General features: G+C 35.3%; 3 protein-coding genes across 4 annotated transcripts; 1 reads left to right on the top strand and 2 right to left on the bottom strand.

Annotated features, from left to right (window-relative positions):
* Positions 1–17: 17 nt before the first annotated feature.
* On the bottom strand, positions 18–7,675 carry LOC107915739 (chlorophyll(ide) b reductase NOL, chloroplastic). Of its 2 annotated transcripts, XM_016844877.2 has the most exons (13): positions 7,364–7,675; positions 7,192–7,260; positions 6,448–6,509; positions 6,239–6,325; positions 5,426–5,493; positions 5,279–5,327; positions 5,121–5,206; positions 3,823–3,880; positions 2,874–2,924; positions 944–994; positions 827–868; positions 386–496; positions 18–216 (listed from the first exon to the last, which is right to left on the bottom strand). In XM_016844877.2, exons 1-13 carry the CDS (start codon positions 7,635–7,637, stop codon positions 169–171), a joined length of 1,056 nt encoding a protein of 351 aa, XP_016700366.1. In that variant the 5' UTR covers positions 7,638–7,675; the 3' UTR covers positions 18–168. The 2 variants fall into 2 exon arrangements, with proteins under 2 accessions (XP_016700366.1, XP_040959367.1); XM_041103433.1 differs by having other exon boundaries at positions 827–994.
* Positions 7,676–8,267: 592 nt separating this feature from the next.
* Positions 8,268–10,031, top strand: LOC107915741 (pentatricopeptide repeat-containing protein At2g13420, mitochondrial). Its single transcript, XM_016844879.2, has one exon. The coding sequence runs from the start codon at positions 8,346–8,348 to the stop codon at positions 9,921–9,923; it is 1,578 nt and encodes a 525-aa protein (XP_016700368.1). The 5' UTR covers positions 8,268–8,345; the 3' UTR covers positions 9,924–10,031.
* A 2,223-nt stretch (positions 10,032–12,254) lies between these two features.
* Positions 12,255–24,578, bottom strand: LOC107915742 (uncharacterized). Its single transcript, XM_016844880.2, has 15 exons — positions 24,064–24,578; positions 23,307–23,404; positions 22,872–23,034; positions 22,664–22,774; positions 21,275–22,324; positions 21,035–21,187; positions 20,849–20,948; positions 20,647–20,741; positions 20,261–20,452; positions 20,108–20,164; positions 19,960–20,031; positions 19,694–19,792; positions 13,435–13,566; positions 13,144–13,317; positions 12,255–12,897 (listed from the first exon to the last, which is right to left on the bottom strand). The coding sequence occupies exons 1-15, from the start codon at positions 24,466–24,468 to the stop codon at positions 12,736–12,738; spliced, it is 3,063 nt and encodes a 1,020-aa protein (XP_016700369.2). The 5' UTR covers positions 24,469–24,578; the 3' UTR covers positions 12,255–12,735.
* Positions 24,579–25,475: the final 897 nt, after the last annotated feature.

The raw sequence follows: 25,475 nt of genomic DNA, 5'->3' as shown, positions 1-25,475 counted from the left end.
TAAAGAAAATAAAAGAGTGAAGCATTAAAAAGCACTAGGGATGGAATTCTTGCTAAACAAAAAACAATATGTACATGAATTCTGCGGATGTTACACACCAATTTTGGCATAGAAAAATGGGGGTGGGATCTTAAAGATTTAGGAACTTTTCATATCGGATGATGTTCTTCAATCTTCAAGCACGTATCGGTTTCGTCTTGCACCGAATGCTAGTCTCTGCATCATGAAGGCAGCCCAAAAACACATAAAATAAGTGGACATCTATTTTACTACACTAAAGGTTAAATATTTGATGCCAGTAAGTTCAGGAATGATTAAAAAGAAAAAAAGAGAGAGAGAGAGAGAGAGAGAGAGAGAGAGAGAGAAACTGCTTTCATTTCTTAACTGAAAATATTTGAGAGTAAGCTTTCAATCCCGTGAGGAACCGAATATAAGTTGGCTTCCATGATCCACTTGCTGGGATCGACCTGATATTCGGCACGAGGTAGTCTGCAACCTATGAACCCCACCCACAAAACAGTGAACAACGAGGAAAAATAAGGAACAAATTGTTGACCCTTAGATAACAATTACTAATTTGATCAAGTTTACCAAGTAACACACTGTCCATGCAAAATTATTCCGCAAGTGACCAGATTTCAATAAATTTATTATATTAAGGTACTGCAATCTTATTTCAGCTCAGGTCTTCACCATATTTAGACAGAGACTTCGAGCCCATATATTTTCTTTAATTTGATCAAGTGAAATCTCGACATGTCAAAACTAAAAAGCTATAAATAAAGAACCATAGATTAAGCTTGTAGATTACTACCCTAAGTCTTACCACTTCAGCAGGTTCTGCTAAAACATTGATGAAAAACTTGGCCTGAAAATGACAAAAAATTAGAAAATTTCTTTTAAAAACTGAACTAACAGGAGAAGGATATGATGTGTGGTCAACCTGCTTTGTGGTTGCACCAGACATGAGAAGATCAGTTGTAACCATTCCAGGCTGAAAAGGAAAAGAAAAATAAATGACAGTATGAAAAAAGTTTAAAAATATAACAGATACAGATAGCATTTACGGACCCAGATGGGTGTTAGACACCTGTATATATCCAATATGGGTATGTTTAATTTTTTAAAAAGATTTTGATGTATTTGAAGGGTCCTAGGAGGGCCATATCCTCATACCTACTACTGGATATGTGTTCACGAGTGCTTGAGATATAGATCCTTCGTGAAAAATGAAGAGTTGGAATGACATATTTCACAGAAAGGGGAGGCATTTCAAATAATCAATTACAACAAGCACTCAGATGACATCTCACCTCTGGAACCCCACATGAGGTCCATAAATTCTTTTCTAAAACTTGCAAAGCAAACAAAACTGAAGGGGCAAGTAGCTAAAATGCGTGGATTTAACAATGGAGAATGAAAGGAGAGTAAAGGTATACTTTAGGTTAGCACAGTAAACCAAATTATGAGATAAAACTTAAAACTATCATGTACATTCTTCTTCACCAGAGCATCTTTTCACTCAAGGCACGCCATTTACCTAACAGCAGTGAGAGAGCTGCGCATTTTTCTCTCCCACTTCAAGGGATATGCTAACTTCACAATAAACTGTTAACAATTTTATGATGCATAGGTGCCTTCCCTAATAAGAAATGCATGTATTGTCACCTTCATGAATTGCATGAAAACAGTCTTTGTTAAAGCATTCCAAAAATCAAATCCTTATCTGGTCACTGCTTGATCAAAACTGGGATTAAAAATGAAGATTGAACAAAGCTAAAATTGGTCTTGAAAGGAATATTGTTAACAAGATTGGAGGAGCACTATGTATTCACCAGTCTGGCATTGCTTCCCACAAGCATACAAATCCAAATGGAGCTACTTATTCTCTGAATCGTAGTTTCTCTTGAAAGGTCGAAAGAAGTACGCCTAATTTATACTTAATGTCTTAATCAGTAGAACCCATTTTTTTATCTCACCAGTGGTAACATTTAAACTAACCACCAAGGCATTTTGGCTCATGTAGAATACTTCTGCTATACAATGAGTACATATAAAACCGTGACCTTCTGAGGACTGAAGGCCCTATTCAAGGACCATGAACAACAGTCGTTTCGGTAGAAGTTTTAGCTAGAAACATGTATGCAGGTGGTTAGATTGTAATTTTGGAAGAGATAAGCCCACAACATCAACATAGGCTAGCTACTATTAGACCTTCACAGAAGAATGATATTAAAGGGCCTGTGTATTACTGTCGTACTTGCTAGCTTTGTTGCATAGGCTAAGAAATAAAGAATGGTTTTTTTTTCCTTTGCCTTATGAACCTTAAACTATGTCTTGGGACTATCTAAAACTTCTAAATGTCATGATTTGATGAATGTTGTGATTGATATAATATTTTGCTCCAAGTCAGTTCCAGTGGTTCGTATTGAATGGAAAGGTTAATCATCCTCTGATCTTGTTGATCAGCTTAATACCTTAGACCTGAAACCTTGGGTGATATTTGCAATTTAATTCTCCGAAACTAAGGTCCTTCTGACTGAAAGAGAGTAATCGGATAGTGTGTCTAAATTTTTGAGGCACATATTGAGATGGAAATTTAGAAAATACAGTTGGTGTAAAAAACTCCAATACTGTTTAGCTTCCTTGATTTTTTGTTTTAAGCATTTTTGTGTGTGCATAATTTATCTGGAGGAAATCCTGAGGAACTAATACGAAAGCAACAAAATTTAGCCTAAAGCATAAATGCATCAGGCAGATTTAAGATTAAAAACAAGATAAGTAGAGAAGAGAAATATACAAGCATCATTCAGTATGCCAGGCTTAACATTAAGAGATGGAAATTAAATGATTTGTTTAACGTAAAAACATACCGATAAATTATGTACTACGACATTTTTAACATCTTGCATCTGCAGTTCAGCCTGTGAATAGGTAAGAAAACCAGCATTACAGATGAACTTCCATAGGAAATGTCCTTACCAGAGAAGATAAATAAAAATTATAGTCATTGAGAAGATTGTTTACATTAGTTTTTTTGACTGACCACATACAAAATATTATAAGAAAAATAAGAGAGAATAATAAACTGTTGACAAGGTCCCAATGCATTTATATCCTCAAATGTGTCACTATGATGCCTATTGTGCTCATTTTGTCAAAAACTAAACTATTCCTATTTCAAATCATTAGAAGAGAGCAACTCCCAAGATTCCAAATTGTACTCACTTATACAATCATTTTGGGGGAGAAAGATGCAAGGAAATCATTTTAACCAAAGACATTATGTCAGCTTGAGGCTCAATTTTCTGCCAGCCTCTACATAACAAGTACAAATGGTATATGATTTGTCCTTATCCTACATGCATAAAATACAACTTGGATCCTACTTTATTTCCTTATCTAGAATTCTACTACATGCATGCATAATAGGTGCATTTACACACCCTCAAATATTATAAATTCTGACAATGAGGATGGTGAACTTTGAGCCTCTGCATAAAAACTTATAAAAAGGAAAACAAAGTCCTCCTTAAAACTTGAATGGTTATGGTTTCATGTCCAAAAGAAGCAAATAACCAGACAAAATTGGATTTCTGACTTAAGGTACTTATTTAACCCATCACACCCTGATTTTTTACAGTAAGCTTTTTATACCGCTCAGAAAATATGCCATAAAGAAAAGGAATCTTGAGTTGTTTCAAAAGGAAAATAGACAATATACCGAATTGCAAACATGAACAAAAAAGAAAACAATTGAATTTGTTTCCTCCCAAGAAGTTATAGAATGCAAGACACTATGCAAGACGAGTTGAACATTACCTGCAGCGATTTTGTCAAATGCACAACACTACGTTTGGTTGCTCCATATGCAGCAAACCTGTGTAAAAAGAAGACAGATAATCAAAGAAGTAAAAACCCGAACAAAAATATGACATAATGATTTGAGATACACAATGTAATTCATATGCATGGAAGAATGGAAGTTAAGATATTTAATACAGCCTCCTATGTTCTTAAGCTGCAATAACAGGGAGAGGACTCTATTAGCCTAACCAGAGAACATAACAGAACACTTTAATGTAATTTTCCTATCCTAGAAACGACATGCTAGGAAAGACTTGTACAATCCTTCTTGACAGATGTCATGCTCGATTAAACAGTATCACTTAAATGAAGCATAAAAATTCAACATAAACCTGCTATGAGGTTGTGATAAAGCAAGATGATGGTGAACAAAAGGCAATACATATGGCAATTGGAAAGTAGAGTGCAGTGATCAGGTAATTTACAATTACCACGAAAACTGGGTTGGAATACCAGAAGGTATGAAGCTGAGACAATGTTATGGCACTGCACATGCAAGATATAGATATACTCATTTGCTTATCTTTTAAAGGAAAACTTTTCATCCTTTGAGCATCCTCCCTCTTACCTTTACCACATTTAAGGTCACCTTACTAACCATAACCAAAAGAAACATAGAACTGAATTATCCATTTAAAGCATCAATGAAGATCCAAGATTGGTTTTTCCATCAGAACATAAAGAAAACAAAGAATGAAAGCACTCACATTTTTCACCTGGTTTCATCAAATTAAACTCTTAATGAACAAGTTGAATAGGCTGATGAAGAACTTCACACGGTAACTATCAATGTATTCATGAACTACTGGAAGAAACAGCACAAATTTTGACTCATTTCGGCAGCAATAATGCAAGCCGCATAAATTCTAGGCAACAACAAACACAAGCTCGGGAAAGGGAAAAAAAAGTTCAGGTAGGAATTCACCCAAAAGAAATTCAGGAGATAAAGGATCAAGCATGAGCAGAATACTCATTCACACCGCTTCCTCTGATGTTGATGACCATAAAATTGTTACCAGCAGTATTTATTCTCAACAAGAACACGTAATCAGGACATCAACTATGATAGTAGAAATTTCCCATTCGGAAAGCCCCTTTAACTAGTAAATGCAACTGTATTTGATAGATAAAGCCATAAAACAACTTCCAGAAAATTGATTGCACTTTATCCAAGAAGAATTAACTAGAAATTAAACAAAACAGCTCCCAATATTTCCGGGCTACAGTACAGCAATTAAGTAAAAGAGGAATACCTAGGGGTTGGTCTTCCATCTGAACCAGCTCCATCAATGTTAAAAATATGACCACCTCGAGGCTGCTGCAACATCATCTTGATGGCCTGAGAGACAACTATATGCATCAGAACAGAACTAAAACAATCCAAGCAAGAAAAATGAAAATTTGTTTTTACCTCTCGGCAGCAAATCATCAACCCAAGGGTGTTTGTAGAAACAACTTCACTGCATAAGGACAACCCAAATTATAAATCATTGGAACAACATACCAAAAACGGATACAGAACAAAAAGGGAAAAAAAAGATTGTATATGCAAGCTCACATAAGATCTTCATCTGATGCTTCTGCCAATGGTTTATAACTATAGGCATTGGATCCTGCATTATTAATCTGCATCATTCTCAACGTAGAGCAAGATTATAACAAAGGAAGAGAAGCATTGCCAGAGTAATATGCAAAGCTTTGTACAGAAAAGAGCATAAGACATCAAAATCAATTAAGGCAACAAATGAAAAAAGGAAATCTCTTTGGGGATTGATAAAGACATGTCACACAAATAAGTGCCATGATATAAAACCCAGCTTTGAGGTAAATGAAAAACATGTGCAGCAGCAAACATTAATGTTTTAGTACAAGTTCGAATGGAAAATGTCCTAGCAGTGGACTTTTGATCTTAAAAGCATCATGTTTTATTGCAACAAACATCGATGGAAGGTTCTGTGGCTTAAACCAAACAAACAAATATTTGCATGTTGTGACACAGTAGACGTTAATTTTCAAGGCTGTTTCCAGTGGCAGAACTAAAAGAACCCATCAACTCATAGTCATGATTTTTTTTTAATATTCATTCCTTGATTACAAACTTTATTATTGTTCGCTGATAATATGATCTATTCTTAAAATTAAATTCAAAAAATTTTGTTAAAAAGTGAAAGACCAGATAAGAACTCATCTTCAACACAATTCTCCTAAGCAGCTGCTTGTTGAATCCTATTCATCAAGAACATCTAACAGATCTCATAAATCATCATGTAACAAGCTAGACTGTGAGTTTCCAGAGATATCAGAGTTATTCTCCGGATGGAAATTTTCCACCAAAATATAAAGTAGAGGGACCAAGATAAGACATAAATACCCATATGTCGATGTACCCCAGGTTCTTTTGTGCAAATAAAACTAAATTCTTCACACTCTCTGCCTCTCTAACGTCACACTGAGTACCCTGTGAAAGAGATTTGTTCAAAGCAGCAACAAGCTTAAATTAGAGAAAATTTATGCATGGAAAATGAAGTCGCAAGCATGCATGAAGAATTGGAAGTCATGAAAATGTCATAGCAGATGTACCCACACACGTTGTTCCCCATATTCTTCTCTGAGGTTGTTAACAGCTGATTCCACCCGTTCAGCTGTCAAAATATCAGTGCAAAACTAGTCACTCAATTCCAATTTCCAATTAGCTTTCTGACCATAACTCTACTTTCTGATGATTCATCACATAGCGTGATAATCAAGTACAAGTGATGCAAACTCAACACATAATTTCAAGCAGTATTACAAAGCTAATTAACTGGTGGAAAGATGATAAAAATATTATTCAAGAATAGCAAACATTCCACTGCATCAAATTTGATATCATTAAACAAACGTTCAAAGTTATACTCTAATTTAACTTTGTGTTCAACTCTTATTCCTTACCAATGATTTCCAGCAATAGAACTGAAGGCTGGGAAAACCAACAGGACAAGACAAAATACAAAAGGGAGAAACGACCAATTGTATTAGTAGTTCCTCCAACCAGAAGATAAAGCTCTCCCCAATATGTTCAAGGAAAAATAATACACGAAAAAAATTTCAATTCTCTCTGGCTATCCAACACAAGCATATTCAACTTTTCTAATAAGAATCAAAGCAACATAGCTGTTTGGTACCCTTTAATATCTTCAAGGTAACAAATACTTTTTCATTACATATATATTAATCACATGAAACAAAAAGTATACAACTTTAGCCAGTTATATAATAGGTATATTGCAATACAGCATAATGGCTTTGCTGATAAGAAATGAGATAAAGCAATAGAAGTCTTACCAGATCTTGAGCAAATTATGACATTGTCACCTGCTATCAGAAATTTTTTCGCCAAGGCATACCCTATTCCTGAAACCAATAAATTACTTTCATAGTTTTTCTCACAGAGAGAATAGTTAAATGCTTCTACATTTGCTTATTTAAGTTCATTCTACAGATTATCCTCACTAACCTTTGCTTGAGCCAGTTATAAGAACATTGTAAGGAGGAACCATGGGTTCTCTTTCTCCGTTGACGGAAGCTTGAGCTTTTACTAGCAGTGGAGAATTGGAGGAGATTGTTGGAGTTGGAGAGAAGTAGTTATTTCGGAGTGAACCATTAGCTATGATTCTGTAAGGTTGAAAATGGGTCTGTTTGGAGATGGGAGAGAAGATAATTGGATGAGGTCTTGGAGACCCAAAATGAGTCAAGAATTGGCAAGTAGAAGAAGAAGTTGCAGTCGCCATTGATGATTGAGTTCCAGTGTTTGATTGATTAGTTTCAAAGCGCTGTGGGCTATACTATATCTGCAACCGCTTCATCCTTACCCACGTGGCGTGCTTCACATGCTGCCACATAGGAAAGCCAGCCCATTTTGGCCAAATTTATAAAAGATCCTTGTGTTATCCATTTTTCACGGATTTGGCACCTTTACTATATTTTTTTCTTTCTGAACAGTATATTTTTACCCCTTAGCTTAACTTTTTCCATTGATTTCATTAAAAGTAATTTGATATAATTTATTTGAGGTTTTTTACTCTTGGATAGATATTGTACTTTTTTTAAATGATGAAACTCATAGTTGAATTAAGTAAGGGATCTGTTTTCGGTTTGTCGGATACATCTAGTTTAAATCAAATAAATCATTTAAAAATGCATAAAATTAAAATTATTATAAAATTATAAAATTTGATTCAATTAATTCAACCAATTTTTTTATCTATTTTAATTGATTCAATCAATTTTTTACTCGAAAAATCCGATACCATAACAAAAAAATGCTAAGGTAATATATATGAATCACGTCGCATTAAATTATTTAATGAAATTAAAATATATATTGATCTAAGAATTGAAAATACCAGGGACCTTGTAAAGAAATTGACCCTTTTTTTCTCTCGCAAAGCAAACATCAAAAACCAGAGATGGTGTTTTGTTGAGGCTGAGGATCAAAAATGGCGTTTAGATTATCAGCAAAATGCAGTCTCACCTCCTCCATTAGCTACCGTTTCTTTCCTTCCACTTCCCTCCGTTTCCTCTCATCTCCTTCCCTCAACCTTCCCAAACTAGAACCCTCAAATGAAGCCGACACCCTTTCCCAAATCCTCCTCGCCCACCACAACCCTTTCCACTTCATGGAATCTTCCCTCCAAATCCATGGCGTCTCCCTTACCCCCTTCCTTCTCCACCAGACTCTCCTCCGCCTCCAACACTCTTCCAAAATTGCCCTCTCCTTTTTCCTCTTTTCCAAATCCCTCCCTCCTTCTCCCTCTCCTCTCCTCTCCACATCCTCCTACAACCTCATCATCGACATTCTCGGCAAGGTCCGCCAATTCGACGTCGTTTGGCAGCTCATCCTCGAAATGGACCAATCCGACGTTTCTCCCGATCCCTCCACTTTCATGATTTTAATCCGTCGCTTAATCGCCGCTGGCTTTACCCGTCAAGCCATTCGCGCTTACGATGATATTGGGTGTTTCGTTACTGCTGGCACTGACACCGACAGTCAAAACGAATCGTTTTGCTTCTGTTTCCTTCTCGATACACTCTGTAAATACGGCTACGTGAAGGTGGCGGTTGAGGATTTTAACAAAAGGAAATCTGGGTTTCGTGTTGATTCGAAAATGTACACGATTTTAATAAGCGGGTGGTGCAAGATAGGCAGAATCGATAAGGCAGAGAGGTTTTTAAAGGAGATGATAGAAAGAGGAATGGAACCCAATGTTGTCACTTACAACGTGATGTTAAACGGGATTTGTAGAAGAGCCAGTTTGCATCCAGATGAAAGGTTTGATAGAACAATAAGGAATGCCGAGAAACTGTTCGATGAAATGCGCCAACGAGGGATCGAACCTGACGTGACCAGCTTTTCAATCGTGTTACATGTATACAGCAGAGCACATAAGCCTGAGTTAACGCTTGATAAGTTAAAGTATATGAAGGAGAAAGGTATTTGCCCTAGTGTGGTTACTTATACTTCAGTTATCAAGTGTCTTTGCTCCTGTGGGAGACTCGAAGAGGCGGAGAAGGTGCTTGGTGAGATGGTGAGTAATGGGATTAGCCCTACGGCTGCAACTTATAATTGTTTCTTTAAGGAGTATAGAGGGAGAAAGGATGTCAATGGTGCTTTGAATTTGTATAGGAAGATGAAGGAAGAAAAATTATGTGATTTGAGTTTGCATACATATAATATCTTACTAGGGATGTTCATGAAGCTGGATCGAATCGACGTCGTTAAGGAAATATGGAATGATGTTAAAGGAAGTACACCAGGGCCTAATTTAGATTCTTATACATTGTTGGTTAATGGGTTTTGTGAGAAGGAAAAATGGATAGATGCATGCCAACTGTTCGTGGAAATGATTGAGAAGGGTTTACTTCCTCAAAAAGTAACATTTGAGACATTGTATAAGGGTTTAATACAGTCTAATATGTTGAGGACTTGGAGAAGGATAAAGAAGAAACTTGATGAAGAATCAATAACTTTTGGTTCTGAATTTCAGGATTATCATTTTAAGCCATACAGGAGGTAAACTTCACCCTGTTTTCTATGTTCTTTGATTTGCCCAGTTATATTATAAGCTTCACAAATGTCACTAATTTCATACTAAGAAGATTGAATCATTAGTTTTTGACATTCACCTCATCTGTGTTCGACTGTTCATTTTTATTTTTCTAATATATATAATTATCTAAAAAGTTAAAATAATATATCAAAATTAAAAAAGATATTTAAATTTCAAACAATTGCAAAAAAAAACTTGAAATTTAAATTACCTTTTTAGAATTTTATAATTATATGTTTTAGAATTTTATAAAATCATTTATTTTAAAGCCTTTTTAATTTTTTTTTACAATTTTTACAATTTTTGTAATGATATTATTAATTTCAACTAATTTCTTTTCAATTATCATATTTTTTTGTAAATGTTATTTTTATAATTTTTTATAATTTATGTTTTTTTTCTAGATTATATATATTTTTCTGAACTTTTTATATATTTATTTTCATTTTTATATATTTTTTAACGTGTATGCATTTAATGAAAGTAAAAGAATTACTTGAGGATGCCATGTGGCATTTTATGATTGGCTATAAGGCTTTTTTAACGTTTTCGAAGAATGAACTAAAAAATAGGGGTGAGCAAAACTTGATTCGATTCGAAAAAATAAAAAAAAATCCGAATTTCAAGTTAAACGAATCGAGTTATTCGAATCAACTCGAATTTTTTTTCAAATTTCGAGTTCGAATCGAGTTGAGTTTTTAAATTCGAATAACTTGAATAATTCGAATAATTCGAATATTAAACTATAATATTTTACATTTTTACCTCAAACTCCCAAACTTTTTTACTTTTCCCTCAAAACTTTTACTCTATCCCACTTTCCCCCCAAAACTTTTACTCCCCTCCCCTCTCAACCCTCCAATCTATCCAAAATTCATTTTCCACCAAGATTTTACTCTCCCATTTACTTTTTCTTAAAATTTTACTCTTAAGAACCCTCAAAACCTTTTATTTTCTCCTAAAATTTTTACTCCCTCCCACTTTTCCCTAAAACTTTTATTCTCTTCCCATCTCACTTCCCGTCTACCTCAAACCCTCCCCCTCTAATTTTTTTTAAATATTTTTCCTCTAAAATTTTACTCCCCTATTTACTTTTCCTCAAACTTTTATTCCCCAAAACTTTTTATTTTCCCCCTATATTTTTACTTCTCACCCTTTACTCTCAAATAAAAAATCAAAATTATCCAAAAAAAATCACTAAACATAAATAGTAATAATTTTATTTATATCTACTATTTATATTATTAAATTAAATTTCACATTTTATATTATTTATATTATTAAATTGTTTAATCATATTGAATATTTATATTAAAATTGAATTATTAATTATGCCATAAAATATTCGTGTTAACATTTTATATTGGGATCAATTTCACATTTTATTTTTAAGATAACTTTTATTAAAAAATCATATTTTTACATTTAATATATTTTTTAATTCCAAAATACATAGTGACAAGAATCTGAAGATAACTGAAACAACTAAGCAAGCAAAGAAGCTAACCAATATATAAAAAATTAATAAATAAATTATGAGGTGATGAAAGTTAATAAAAATTTTGATTAAGGTGGACAAATTTTTTTACGATGGGTGACAGCGGTTATAATGACCCAAAATTATTTTTTAAAATTTAACTCGAACAAATATATTCGATTCGATTCGAATTTCATCTCACTCGACTCGATTCGAGAAAACTTCAAATAAATTTAAGATGATAAAATGATATTCGAAAACTCGATTAGCTCGAAAATTTTCGATTCGATCGAATGTTCACCCGATTCGATCGAATGTTCACCCCTACTAAAGAATGTAACAAAAGCGTACAAAATGGGTATACTTTAGGGATAAAACCCATGAATTAAGCTTTTATAAAATTTCACTTTTTTTTACCGAATTCAAACCATATGCAAAAGACTTTAATTGACACATCTATCTAGAGTTAAATTCTTGGATTAAAAACAAATTAACTTTTCATTTTAATGGATTTGTTTGTTTGAAATACATTCATCATTGAATCTAAAGTTAGAATCTTAATTTTTATAGAATGATATTTTGGTTAATTTAGGAGTGCTAGATTTAAATCATTCTGGTTTAACCATTCATTGTAAAGCTGTTATGGCATTATATTTGGACAACACAAGTGTGAAGCACGGATAAAGACCAACATAAGTCAACGGCATGCAATGGATTATCTTGAGATGATATTTGATAATAGGTTTCTCAAATTGGAATGTTCATATTTTCCTATACGAAAAATCCTTATACTCATATCACATGAACATTGCACACAAAAATATTCACTTACTATTCCTCTTTGCTTTCTTTCTTTTAATACAAATATATATATTCCTAACAAGATATCACATTCATGATGACGTTAACAATTATCATGAACATGTAAAATTAAGTAAAATCAGGACCTAATATCAACATGTTGCCAACTGCCTAAAATCAACAAAACACCACACCATACCATTTCCACAACATCATCAACCTGAAATATAACGGAAACATGGTACTTTTTATACCAGGATTTCAATTACAAACTGAACAATCAGACTGCAAAGGCAGACGGTTGATCAACTCCAAATTTAGATGCAAAGACTTTAGCCCCCACCGCCGAACTAATTGATTTCTTTAAACTCACCTTGTATATAACAAACTCAAAGATCATATGTATGAGCAGCTTTAGAGACTTATCATTCAAATTGCCTTGATCGTACCTGGTTTGGAGATCAGGCACCACCGTAAGTAACAGAATCAACTGTATTTTGTTCAACTTGCAAAGGCCTTCCCAGGTCTTGCAGCGGCAGTTTCAGAGCTAGGGGCAGTCATCAAATTTCCACCATCAGACATGTAGAAATTGTTGTAATTAATTCTAGTAACCAGATCAGCCAAATGAGGAAAGTGCCCCACATTGAGCTTGAAAGACAGGACCTGCATTTTGAAGACAAAGCCTTTGGATTAGAGAATCCAATTTAGGATATTATATTTTTCAGCTCCCTAAACTAAAATTTCTTCATGCTTTCTGAAAAAAAAAAACATAGTATTCACAAGTAAGGATGCATGTTGGTCTCTTTGAATGCATATTTAGCATTCTCGGCAAACATGAATGAGATGCAAACTATAGAAACCCTGAATTCAAATAAAAGGCTAAAGCAACTGGGAAGGGTTAGAGGGTACTCTAAGAAGGAAAGCAATGCAATCGTCAAACTGCTTCTCAACCCGGTCTACTTCCATTTCACATCTGGCCTTAATTGCAGAAACTGCTCCAGCACTGCTTAAAGTCTGTTGTAGGGAGTAAAAGTCCAGAGCTAGTGCAAGAATGCTGTTGATTCGGCTTGCAATCAAAGCCCACTGAAAATCAATGAGATCATTAAGCAATAATCAAATGTAACACCTCAAACCTTTTCAACCTACAAAGAGTATTCATGATTTTTAAAAGATTACAAATATAAAAGTATATGATCCTACCAGCTTATCTGGAGCCACAAAGCATTGCCGATGAATTGATAATAAGTAGGCCTCATGTACTTCTATAACCTCATCTAGAGACCCAGCTGCTGCCATTCCTTCACAAAGTTCACGCCATGCACTATGATACACCTGATTACCAAAAGCTAGTCAGAGACCCATCTGCTGCCAGTATTTTTCTTACTTGTTTTACCCTATGGTTCCACCACACTAAGTTTCTCTCTCCTGAGGCAAAACTTACTATTAACAGTTGTTACAACTTCTGCATCATGATACATTGGAAATTGACCTGCTAACAATATTTGTCTAGAAATAAAATGTGACCCTTGAACAGTTGTTATTTAATTCAAACAAATCTATATATGGAAATTGTAGGAATATTCTGTAAATATTTTAGGAATATTTTGTAGATATTTTTTTTATTAAAATCCCTTATTTTAAGGGATCATATCTCCTATTTAGTATCTTTCCTAACTTAGAGTTTCCTAAAGTAGTGTCATAGGTTGTATATAAAAACTCTGATTTATGTTCTATTTAGTATAAAATACTCTGATTTCTACATGGTATCAGCTTAGGTTACGATTTCTTTTTCAACCTAGACCATGTCCGAAACTCCTTCTCCTACTTCGGAGATTACTTCAAATCCAGAAAATTTTTCTGGTTCCGATGCTCCATCAGATTCGTCTGGTCTGACTATCACCTGCCATCGATTGAATGGCAACAATTTTCTTGAATGGTCCCAATCAGTTAAGATTTTTCTCTTGGGCAGAGAAAGATTGGACTACGTTACTGGTGAAATCAAGAAGCCTGCTGTGACTGATGCTGGTTTTGCTAAGTGGATGCGTGACAATGGTCAGGTTATGACTTGGCTCCTTAATTCCATGACCCCGAGTATAAGAAAAAACTTTCTTCTTTACACCACAGCCGCTGAAATTTGGAGTGCAGTCCGCGAAACCTACTCTAGCACGGATAACATTGCTGAATTATATCATGTTGAAGATCAAGCAGCCACCCTTAAACAAGGAACCATGCCTGTTACTCTCTACTACAATACCCTTACTGCTCTTTGGCAACAATTAGATTTGTATGCACATTATGATTGGGTAGATCCAAGAGATGCTGCTCTTTATCAGCAAATTGTTACTCAACGAAGACTTTTTCAATTTCTCCAAGGCTTAAATAAGGACCTGGACGAGGTTCGCGGCAGGGTCCTGGCTATTTCTCCTCTTCCCTCCCTTCGAGAGGCTTTCTCTATGGTCAAGAAGGAAGAAAGCCGAAGGTGTGTGATGCTGTCTGATGAACCATATTCCACTTCTGAAAGATCTGCCTTACTGACCCATCAATCATCTCCCTCTTCCAAACGGGGGAGACCTTGGTGTGATCATTGCAAAAAGCCCGGCCACTCTAAGGAGAAGTGTTGGAAGCTTCATGGTAAGCCTCAGGACTGGAAGTCCAAGCACTCTCGAGATAATAAATCAAGCCTTGTCGTTGCCACCTCTGTCACTAGTTTCACTAAAGAACAGATTGCTGAACTTCAAAAACTATTTGGAAAGTTTCAAGGGTCTTGTGAAGGTAATCTGGTCATAAAAGATCCAGAAGGTAACCTTTCTTCTACTGCATTTTTCTCCTCCCAGTTGACTCCTAATTGGATCCTCGATTCTGGTGCTACGGATCATATGACTGGTAACAAGGCATTGTTTCACAATTTTTTCCATACCTTTGGTAAAGCTGTCAAAACGGCTGATGGTACCTTGTGCAAAATAGAGGGACATGGCACTGTTATTCTCAATGAACAGATTGCACTTAAAAATGTTCTCTTTGTACCAAATCTGGCGTGCAATCTCATCTCTGTTAGTAAATTGTCCACAGACTTGCACTGCTCTGTAATTTTTAATGATCGTGATTGTACTTTGCAGGCACTGAACTCGTAGAAGATGATTGGTAAGGCCAGCTTGCATAATGGTCTCTACATCCTCCCTACCTCTCCTAAAATCGAGATCTCCAAGTCATTTACCGCTTTAGGAAAAGTTGATACTGTTATGTTATGGCACTTTCGTTTAGGCCATCCTAGTTTCCAATACCTTGCAAAATTGTTTCCTGCTCTATTCATTAATAAAAGGCCTAATTCTTTTTCTTGCAAAGTTTGCTCTCTTGCCAAGCATACTAAATCATCTTATTTTCCTTCTACATACAAGCCTTCTTACCCTTTTTCTTTGATCCATAGTGATATTTGGGGCCCTTCTCGGGTGAAGAATGCTGATAATTGTAAGTGGTTTATCACTTTTATTGATGATCACAGTAGGATAACTTGGACTTATTTGCTGAAAGATAAATCTGAAACTGCTAGTGTTTTTGTGCAATTTTATAACATGGTTCTCACTCAATTTGGGTCTAAAATCCAGCTCTTTAAATCTGATAATGGCAGTGAATTTTTTGCTAGGTCTTTAGGTGATTTTTTTAAGGAAAAGGGCATAGTTCAGATTAGTTCTTGTGTTGGAACCCCACAGCAAAACGGCGTTGCCGAAAGGAAAAATAGGCACCTTCTTGAAGTTACTCGTTCTCTTCTATTTACCACTAATGTTCCTAAATATTTGTGGGGGGAGCCTTATTAACTGCCACATATTTAATCAACCGGATGCCTAGTAAGGTTTTAAAATTTCAAACGCCTCAATCTATATTTTTGCAGCACTTTCCTCATTTTAAGCCTATCTCCTCCATTCTGCCACTTAAAATTTTTGGCTGCACTGTTTTTATCCAAAATATCGCTCCTAATAAGTCCAAGTTAGATCCTAAGTCTTTAAAATGTGTATTGGTTGGGTATTCTTCACTTAAGAAGGGTTCTAAATGCTATCATCCTCCTTCTAAACGATTTTTCACCACTATGGATATAACATTTTATGAACAGGATTCCTATTTCACTCAGGCTGAAATTCAGGGGGAAACATGGAGTGATTTTCAGCCACAACAGGTATCTCCTTCTAATCTTCATTCTCAACCTTCAAAATTGCCATCTTGTTCGCCATTACCTGCAGATCTGTCACCTGTGAATGCTCCCATTGATTCTCCTGTAGTACCTATGACTAATTCACCTACACCCACTTTAAACACTCTTCCTGAAAATACACCTACTCCAATTGACAGTCTTCAAAAAACACCATCACCCAAACAGCTTCGTGTCTACACAAGAAAAAGAAGACATATCCCTGAGACTGTTTTGCAATCTGATTCTTGCCGAGAATTGGATTTGGGTCCAGCTGCCGAAATGGAAGAAGAAATCAGTAAGTCCACTACTCTAGATGACTTTCCTATTGCTATTAGAAAAGGGGTTAGACAGTGCACCAAGCATCCTATTGAAAAATTTACTGGTTATAATTCATTGATGCCGTCTTTTCAAGCATTTACAGCAACTTTGGATAAAGAACAGGTTCCCACAAGCATAGCTGAAGCTCTAAAGGATCCAAAATGGAGAAGGGCTGTTGAAGAGGAAATTTGTGCACTAGAGAAAAATGCTACTTGGACCATTACAGACCTTCCTCAAGGAAAAAAGGCTGTCGGCTGTAAATGGATCTTTGCTGTAAAGTATAACTCCAATGGCAGTATCCAACGATACAAAGCTAGACTAGTGGCCAGAGGTTTCACGCAAACATATGGGATAGACTTCACAGAAACTTTTGCACCTGTGGCAAAGCTTAACACTATTCGAGTACTCCTAAGTTTGGCTGTAAATTGCGATTGGAAATTACACCAACTTGATGTAAAAAACGCATTTCTTAATGGCAAGCTTGAGGAAGAAATCTATATGCAATTGCCACCTGGCTCAAAGTCTATTGAAGGTAGCAACAAGGTTTGCAAGCTCAACAAGTCTCTATACGGGTTAAAACAATCACCCAGAGCTTGGTTCGAGAGGTTCACTAAAGTCATTCTTCAAAATGGCTACAAGCAGTCCCTTGCCGATCATACGCTTTTCATCAAGGTAACTTCTACAAATAAGAAAGCTATCCTAATTGTGTATGTGGATGACATCATTCTTACTGGTGATGATGAGGAAGAGATTAGCAATTTGAAGAAGTTGTTAAACAGGGAATTCGAAACCAAGGACTTGGGAAAGCTAAGGTATTTCCTAGGAATGGAGGTGGCAAGATCAAAAGAAGGACTTGTGATCAACCAAAGAAAGTATGTACTTGATTTACTCAAAGAAACTGGTTTTCTTGACTGTAAGCCGGCTGATACACCAATGGAGGCAAACTTGAGATTCAATAAAGAAGATGAGTCCTTAGTAGACAGAGAGAAATTTCAAAGGTTAGTTGGGAAACTAATCTACTTATCCTTGACAAGGCCAGATATAGCTTTTCCCGTAAATGTGATAAGTCAACACATGACTAATCCTACTGAAGAGCATATGGCAGCAGCAAATAGAATTCTCAAGTACTTGAAGAAAACTCCAGGACACGGCTTAATGTTTAAGAAGACACAAGACAGAACTGTTAAGATTTTTACAGACTCTAGTTGGGCTGGAGATCTCACTGAAAGAAGATCCACTAGTGGGTACTGCACTTTTGTTTGGGGTAACCTTACAACTTGGAGAAGTAAGAAACAATCTGTTGTTTCAAGAAGTAGTGCTGAAGCTGAATTTAGAGCACTAGCTTTGGGGATATGCGAAGGAATTTGGCTACTTAAATTACTAAAAGAACTTGGCACAAATCAGGAGGATCACTTTGAAGTTTTGTGTGATAATCAATCTGCCATTCAGATTGCCAAGAACCCAGTTCAACATGACCGAACAAAGCATGTTGAAATTGATAGGCATTTTATTGCTGATCAAGTCAACAAAAAGACAGCCACTCTTTCTTACATTCCTTCAGAAGGACAGATTGCAGACATTCTTACCAAGGCTTTGCCAAAACCTGTGTTCAATAAATTCCTATTCAAGCTGGGATTATACAATGTATATTCTCCAGCTTGAGGGGGAGTGTAGGAATATTCTGTAAATATTTTAGGAATATTTTGTAGATATTTTTTTATTAAAATCCCTTATTTTAAGGGATCATATCTCCTATTTAGTATCTTTCCTAACTTAGAGTTTCCTAAAGTAGTGTCATAGGTTGTATATAAAAACTCTGATTTATGTTCTATTTAGTATAAAATACTCTGATTTCTACAGAAATCAGCTGCTACAACATGAAAAGCCTTCGTGATCAACCGACCGAGGTGGTATCAAATATTGTCATCGATATATGAAACTTAATTTGAAACCCAAAAGATAGATACACGCATTTAGGTTCTCAATTATCTATCCATGTTGTAACAGTATAATTCCTAAGAATGGAACACAATAGAAATGCAACAAAACTAGCAATTCCGTTGTGTTAAAATAAAAGAGTTGGATCTCCAGTGTGAGAGAGGTCTGCTAAACATTGAGTTAACTCATTTCATCCATCACAGAGAGGAGCCACAGACAAATTATAGAAACCACATCCTGCTATAAAAGCACCAAACAATTGCGGCATATGGATAAGCGAAGAGGATTCTACAAACAGATATGATGCAACAGTAAGATATAGGTTTTATTTTTTCTTACAAGGTTTTCTTGATGTTGTGAAATGTTAGACATATTCCAGTTATTTCTGGGAGCCATACAGTCAATGATTTATCAAGTCTGCAGCTCATAATTTTATAAATTTATACTTAATTCGAAACTCAATCCAAGAATGGATGGTCATATTTCATTTGAGGAAATTTTGAGAAGTGATATTGAGGATATTTATATCTGAAGAGTGACGAAAGCATGATACTTGTGGTATAGTGATTCCATTATACAAAGAACAAAGGTTAAAGCTAACTCCATTTAGCCTTTGAAATGAAATTATCTACCCTTTTAAGCTTATAGCTTGTTTCTAAACTTCTACATCAGCTAAGTTACTAATACCTGAATCCTTTGGAAGCTATGGCTCAGACTTAGCTATCTTGATCTCTTATTTATGGGCATTCAAGTTATGCCTTGAGCCATTTGTGAATAACATGGTTTAACTGTATGTTTCTTTTTATATTCGACCAGATGGTTGCTACTTGTCCTTTCTTTTCATTTTTCATTTGTGTAATTACAGGAAATCTACCATAACATTTCTTGGACAATCAATCAGCGCAAAAAATTAGAGAGAACCAGAAAAAGGAAAAAACTTTAAGGTAAAAAAAAAAACAGTAGACAAAAGTTATAAAATAAACGATATCTTACTCTACCAATTTCAAAAAGAGAACTTACTCTGTCCATCACATATTGGTGAAAAGCATCAACAAAGTGAAGGAGTTTTTGCACCACTAACCAATGGTGCTTGCGGCTGTTTCTTACAGTGCCTTTATCCTGGAAATAGAATTATCAAAGACTGACTCATGAATCAAAGAAATAGTGACAACTGCATGATTGGTTCTCACAAGCACATGTCTATGTGTTCTTTGTGAAAATGCACTAACATGGAGAAAACAATGAATATTTGATAGAAGAACACTCTCAAAAAAATTTAAAATAACCTTCCACATCCATCTCCGAGCTTTATCAAGTGCAAACTTTGCCCGCTTGACCTTCAGCAAGAATGCCATGACCTACATTACATAAAATATTTGAGGAACAAGCATATTTCTAGATAAAAACACCTTACAACCAAAATGAGATTAGTACCTGATTATACTTCTTAATTGCCTCTGAATTAGCTATCAGTTCAAGAGGCCAAGAGACCTGCCACATCCAGTGCATGTATATAAAGGCCATTACACACTTGTTAAGGAGAATGGATTAAAATTGGGGAAGAAACTATTGGTCTCAGGAATGGACCTTGTAAGTGAATTTCAGAGAATCAAGGCCATCAATTCCATAGCTTTGTGAACGAATTTTACGAGGAGTTGAACCAACAGTAGCTGTATTACTTAGCTCATCACTATCAAAACCATGAGTCTTGGAAATGGACACCACCAAAGCCTCCGGTGCACTCAATAGCAAACCATCAGCTGAGTTTCTAATAGATTCCTGTGGTTTATAAGGATGTATAACATTATCCCAATAGAAGTAATATAGAAATTGAACTGCAAAGCAGATAATTGTACATTGCATGACCGAGGGTGGCAATTGGCAACTTTGCAATGTGCACAAAAGCAACAAATTAGGCATCCAAAAAGATATGAAGGATTCTAAAAAACTAAATTGTTACGCCAAGTATTCACCTGTAATATTGTGTTCAACTCAAAATCATCATCCCAGGTTTCTCCTCTATCTAACTTATTAAATATCACTGTTAAAAAGTGTTGCAGCAAATCACCTGAAAGGAAGGTATGAAGGAAATGTCAGAGAAATAGTATACCGCATGCAGCACAAACAAGTATAAGGCGACCAATATACATAAGAAGTCAACAAACCATATAGTACCTGAACCTAACAAGTATATGGCACGCAGCACTGCGAGCTCATCCATTAATCTCCAATCATTCATTAACTTTGACAGAATAAGGCTGCCAATATAATCCATCTATGACATATCCAAACATTTTAGATTTATGAAAATGTTCACACTAAAAAAAATGTGAATAAAAAATGCATATTTCAACAATTTACCTGCTTCTTGATGTACACATTGAGACATTCCTGCATAATAACTGTAGGAAGTGGGCTAATTCTTGGTTGAACAGTTTGAATCCAGCTAAGTACACTTGACGAAAGGGTGCTATTCTTCTGGAAAGGCAAGAGCTTTGACATGCTGATATTATCCTGTTTCCAGATTCAGTTACATTTGAAAAATGCTTGTATGGGGTTTGCATTACATATTGAGTTTAAAAAACATCAGTCTAGCAATACCTGTAGAGAAGGAAGAAGAGTAGGAAAGGGTAACAAAACTTCCAATAACTTAGTGTCATGCTGGGCACGAAGATGTTCAGATTCACTAAACTGGAAACCAAACATATAGTTGGTTCCATGAGGTCCAGAAACATTCTCACTTTTTTCTCCAAGAACAGCTTTTCTTAAGCATTCATCATTTAAAGGGGGTAAGCAAAACTTTTGTGATAAGTTCAGTGCCTCCCATGAATTCCTGTTCTTGTCGAGCAATGTTTGACAAACAGTAATGACTGGATTTTCAGGACAAAAAGATCTTTGGGACAAATATTTATTTTCAATTCCGACAATCACATTTTCTGCTTTTATATCAGGGAAACAACAAGAATCCTCATCTGCAGGCTCTATATCTAAAACCTCTTTCTTTAACAATGAGTTAACTAAGAACTTATACCAGATTTTCTCTGAGTATGTTGAAGGTGGCAAGGCTCCATCAGTACCAGATTCCATAATCTGTTCTTTCATACATGCAGACAAGGAAGAAATAGTCTCTGCTTTGCATTGGTCACCTTCGAAGAAATATCGAGAGATACGATCACCATGGCCTAAAAGGCCTGCTAAAGACACACAAAAGATTTCAGCTAAAGTTACCCCTGCCATGCCCCGCCAATGGTTCATCTTATTTATATCACAATCATTATAATTCCCAGAACCATCATCTACTTTATCACTATTTTTGCAAGAAGGGACTGTTGATGCCATAGGAACATGACGGATCAGCTGCAATGATTTCCCAGCAGAAACAATGGACTTTGCTATGTCCTTAATAAATAAAGGACACACTATAAGGTCTCTACTGTTTTGTTCTTTTCCTTTCACAGAACCAGATGTAGAAACAAACTCCTTTTCAGTAGTTTCCTTTTTGTTACTCATCCCATGTACATAATCATGGCTATAATTTGGGGCAGAGGGGTCAACTTTTAGATTGTAATTTTGCATTATCCTTGGTAAACAACTCTTTTCCCAGAACTCAGGCTCATCAACTGAGATTGCTTTATTAGCATACAAGAACATCTGCCACAAGAGACAAAAGACAATAACTGGGAATTCAGTGAGGAACTTGCAAAAATGCATTTGAACCTGAAAATAGAAACGCATCATGGAAAACCACCTAATCTCCCTTGTGTAAAGATATTGCAACTTCGTATTATTATGTCAACAGTACATATGTCAGAGACATGAAGCATACTAAAGTCCAGCTAACATTTAATGCAAAATGGAACTCTAATTGCAAACTATCATAATCATTCACAAAAAGAATGAGTTCATGTGCCAAAAAGAATTTCTGAGAGATATTAAATTGAAGAAATTGTTTCAGGCTTTAGAATAAATTTCAGCTTGAATCAAAATTACCTCCTCGAAAGGATCATCCAGTGTCCCTTCAAAAAGCCAAGAATCAAGACCCTCAATGTATGGTAGTAAGCTTCCGACAAATATATGAATCAACATCTTATATTCATCCCCCTGAAATTAGCATGAGCTCCAAGTTTGTATTTGTCAGATGTTCATACAAATGGGGAGAATCAAGGACAGTAATCAACAATGAGAAAATAGATACAACCTCACCACCTTGTACGAGGCATGCTTCATCAAGCTTTATATAGAGATAGTCAAGGATATAAGTAGCAATGTCAGCAGCTGAAATATTTGAAGTGGGCTCAAAGTATGCTTGGGGAATGGCTCCATGAACTATTTGCAAAAGATATTCAGCACCTGAACAAAGGCTAATATCATCGAAAAAGAATCAGAAATTTTCAATATAATAAGACAAATAATGCAATGACTGGACAAAAAGAATGAAAATAATCTTGGAGATGGAGTTTAAATTTATCTGTAAACATGTCTATCTCTAACACTCAAAATTATTCTAAACCACAGGTGCTCTTCAATACAAATACCATAATGGCAACAACTCAAAAAAATGAGAATAATGAAAAACAAAACTAAATGCCTAGAGTTTGTTAAGGTGAAAGTTTGTAAGACAAAACATACCAACCTTGATAAAGAACTTGTTAATCCCAGCAAGGTCAGCGTAGATCCCGCATTTGAACTACTGATCTTCGTTTCTTCGTTCAAAGCAATATCACGCAACCTCTGCTCTAGACATAATAATTTGACTAAGCTTTCAAAGAATTCATGCCAACACAAGACAATTTAACCTTTCCATATGATGGTAAAAACATCTTAACTAAATACGCTTCTAGATACAAAATCAAATAATGTAGCAGTAACTTTTTAGAAGAAGATAAATCAACGGTTATGGTTATTTCTCTATATATGGAAATTATGTTAATCACGGGGTATTACATATTATACTCACAAGTCCATCTTAATCAATTATGTGTGTGTGTGTGTTTTCTTACTAAGATTCTATCATTACCGAACAGAACCTCAAACAAAAAACATTTGGATAAATACATCATAATTTTTTTTAAAAAAGTTTGGATTAATAATTGAATGTTACATAAAAAAATCCTAATGTTATGGCTATTACTTCTATATCAAAAATATATATATGTTAATAATGGGTATTACATATTATACTCACTAGTCCATCTTAATCAACTATAATGTATGTATTCTATCTAAACAGAAACTCCAACAAAAACATTTGGATATATACAGAAAAATTATACATTTAAAAAAAAAGTATTGGGTCAACAATCGAATGTTACATTTGCTTAGAAAACCGAATTGAAATCAATTTTCATCAATAAAACAAGAATAAAAGAAAAAGAAGTGCAAATTATGACCTTGAGCCAAGAAGAAACTGAGGAAGCAAAAGCTCTCAAAGTGGGAGGAGGAGATCTAAGCTGCGATTCCACTTTAGAAACCGCAATTTGCACAAGTTCAAGAGACGTAGCGGCGTACATGAATTGGTTGAGGATTACGGCCAAGCTTGACTGAGACAAATGGGGGACGTAAATCCCATTTCTGACGCAAAATCGCCGCCCCTTTTCGTCCCAAGAAAACAAGGAACCCGAGAAGCCTTGCAACATTCGAACAACGCCTCGAACCAACTCCATTTCGGTAGTCCTGGAAGACGAAATCGGGAACGAAAATCGGGCGTCATTGTTTGAGAAAACGCCGTAGATTTTGTTGATTAAACTTTGAGAAGCTTCTGGGTTTGAATTGATTGAATTACTCGTAGTTTTCATTATAAACCTGCAGTATCGGAAAGTTAAAGAAATACTAAGGATTTGAACCCAAAAACAAGGACATATTCTGTTGGAATCAAAGAGTGTCGTAGGCAGTCTTCAAAGTTTTTTTTTTTTTTTAAATAGAGAGACCCTTGTTATTATTTATTTATTTATTTATTTTCTATTTCATTTATTTATTTATTTTAGTTTTAATTATATGATAGTGAAATTTTGAGAGTAAATTACATCAACACTTACTCTTCATACAGCTTATAAAAATTTACTTTAATTTTAATTCAGTTATTCAACTTTTGAAAGATAACAAATCAACCCCTAATGTTATTGAAAAGTGATAAACCAGTCACCCATTAATATTTTTCCTCATAGGCTTAACGGAACCGCTGACGTAGGCAATTAACTAGTTGATATGGTCAGTTAACTTGTCATGTTGAACGAGTCAAAGTTGAGTGGTTGTTTCTTTTTCGTCCTTCCTTTTCCGAATTTTAATAAATGACCCAATATTTTACTTTTTGTGTAAATGGCTTAATATGTTTATACTTCTTCTCTATTCCAACAATCTCTACTTCCAAATATGGTGATCTGCTTCACTTTACCATCAATCTCTTTTGTTTCCTCTACCTTCCAATCTCTCCCCATCTAAATTCTGCCATGCCAAAACCCAAACCACAACTTTCAAACTATGCCCTCGTGGTCGCCATTGTTGTGTCACAAAACTACAACTTCCAATCTTGTGTCGCTAAAACCATAAACAAATATTGGAATCCAATTGTTTGTGGAAATGCTACAATGAGCTACCCTTTTCGATTACCAACCCAAACTCCCAAATGCAACGACCATCAATTTGAACGGAACTGCGACAGCAACATCTGCACCATTTTATCCCTAAACCATGGCAGATTCTACGTCCAAAGCATCTAGTACGACTACTCTACGATTCGAGCTATCGACATGGCTAGTTAACAGTAAAAGAAGAAGAAAAAGAAATGGAGATGGCATGAGATAAG

This window comes from Gossypium hirsutum, chromosome D10, assembly GCF_007990345.1.
Source record: "Gossypium hirsutum isolate 1008001.06 chromosome D10, Gossypium_hirsutum_v2.1, whole genome shotgun sequence".
Taxonomy (NCBI): Eukaryota; Viridiplantae; Streptophyta; class Magnoliopsida; order Malvales; family Malvaceae; genus Gossypium; species Gossypium hirsutum.
The sequence above is the reverse complement of the archived record's forward strand: the minus strand, read 5'-3'. Positions and strand labels throughout refer to the sequence as shown.

Coding starts and splice junctions, on each gene's coding strand:
- LOC107915739 (XM_041103433.1), bottom strand. CDS start 7,637: ATGGCGACTGCAACTTCTTCTTCTACTTGCCAATTCTTGACTCATTTT. Junction 6,326..6,447: donor ATGGGGAACAACGTGTGTGG/GTACATCTGCTA, acceptor TCTCTTTCACAG/GGTACTCAGTGTGACGTTAG. Junction 995..2,873: donor TCGTAGTACATAATTTATCG/GTATGTTTTTAC, acceptor TTTCCTTTTCAG/CCTGGAATGGTTACAACTGA.
- LOC107915741 (XM_016844879.2), top strand. CDS start 8,346: ATGGCGTTTAGATTATCAGCAAAATGCAGTCTCACCTCCTCCATTAGC.
- LOC107915742 (XM_016844880.2), bottom strand. CDS start 24,468: ATGAAAACTACGAGTAATTCAATCAATTCAAACCCAGAAGCTTCTCAA. Junction 23,405..24,063: donor CAGTTTCTTCTTGGCTCAAG/GTCATAATTTGC, acceptor TGTCTAGAGCAG/AGGTTGCGTGATATTGCTTT. Junction 13,567..19,693: donor ACCAATATGTGATGGACAGA/GTAAGTTCTCTT, acceptor TTTGGTAATCAG/GTGTATCATAGTGCATGGCG.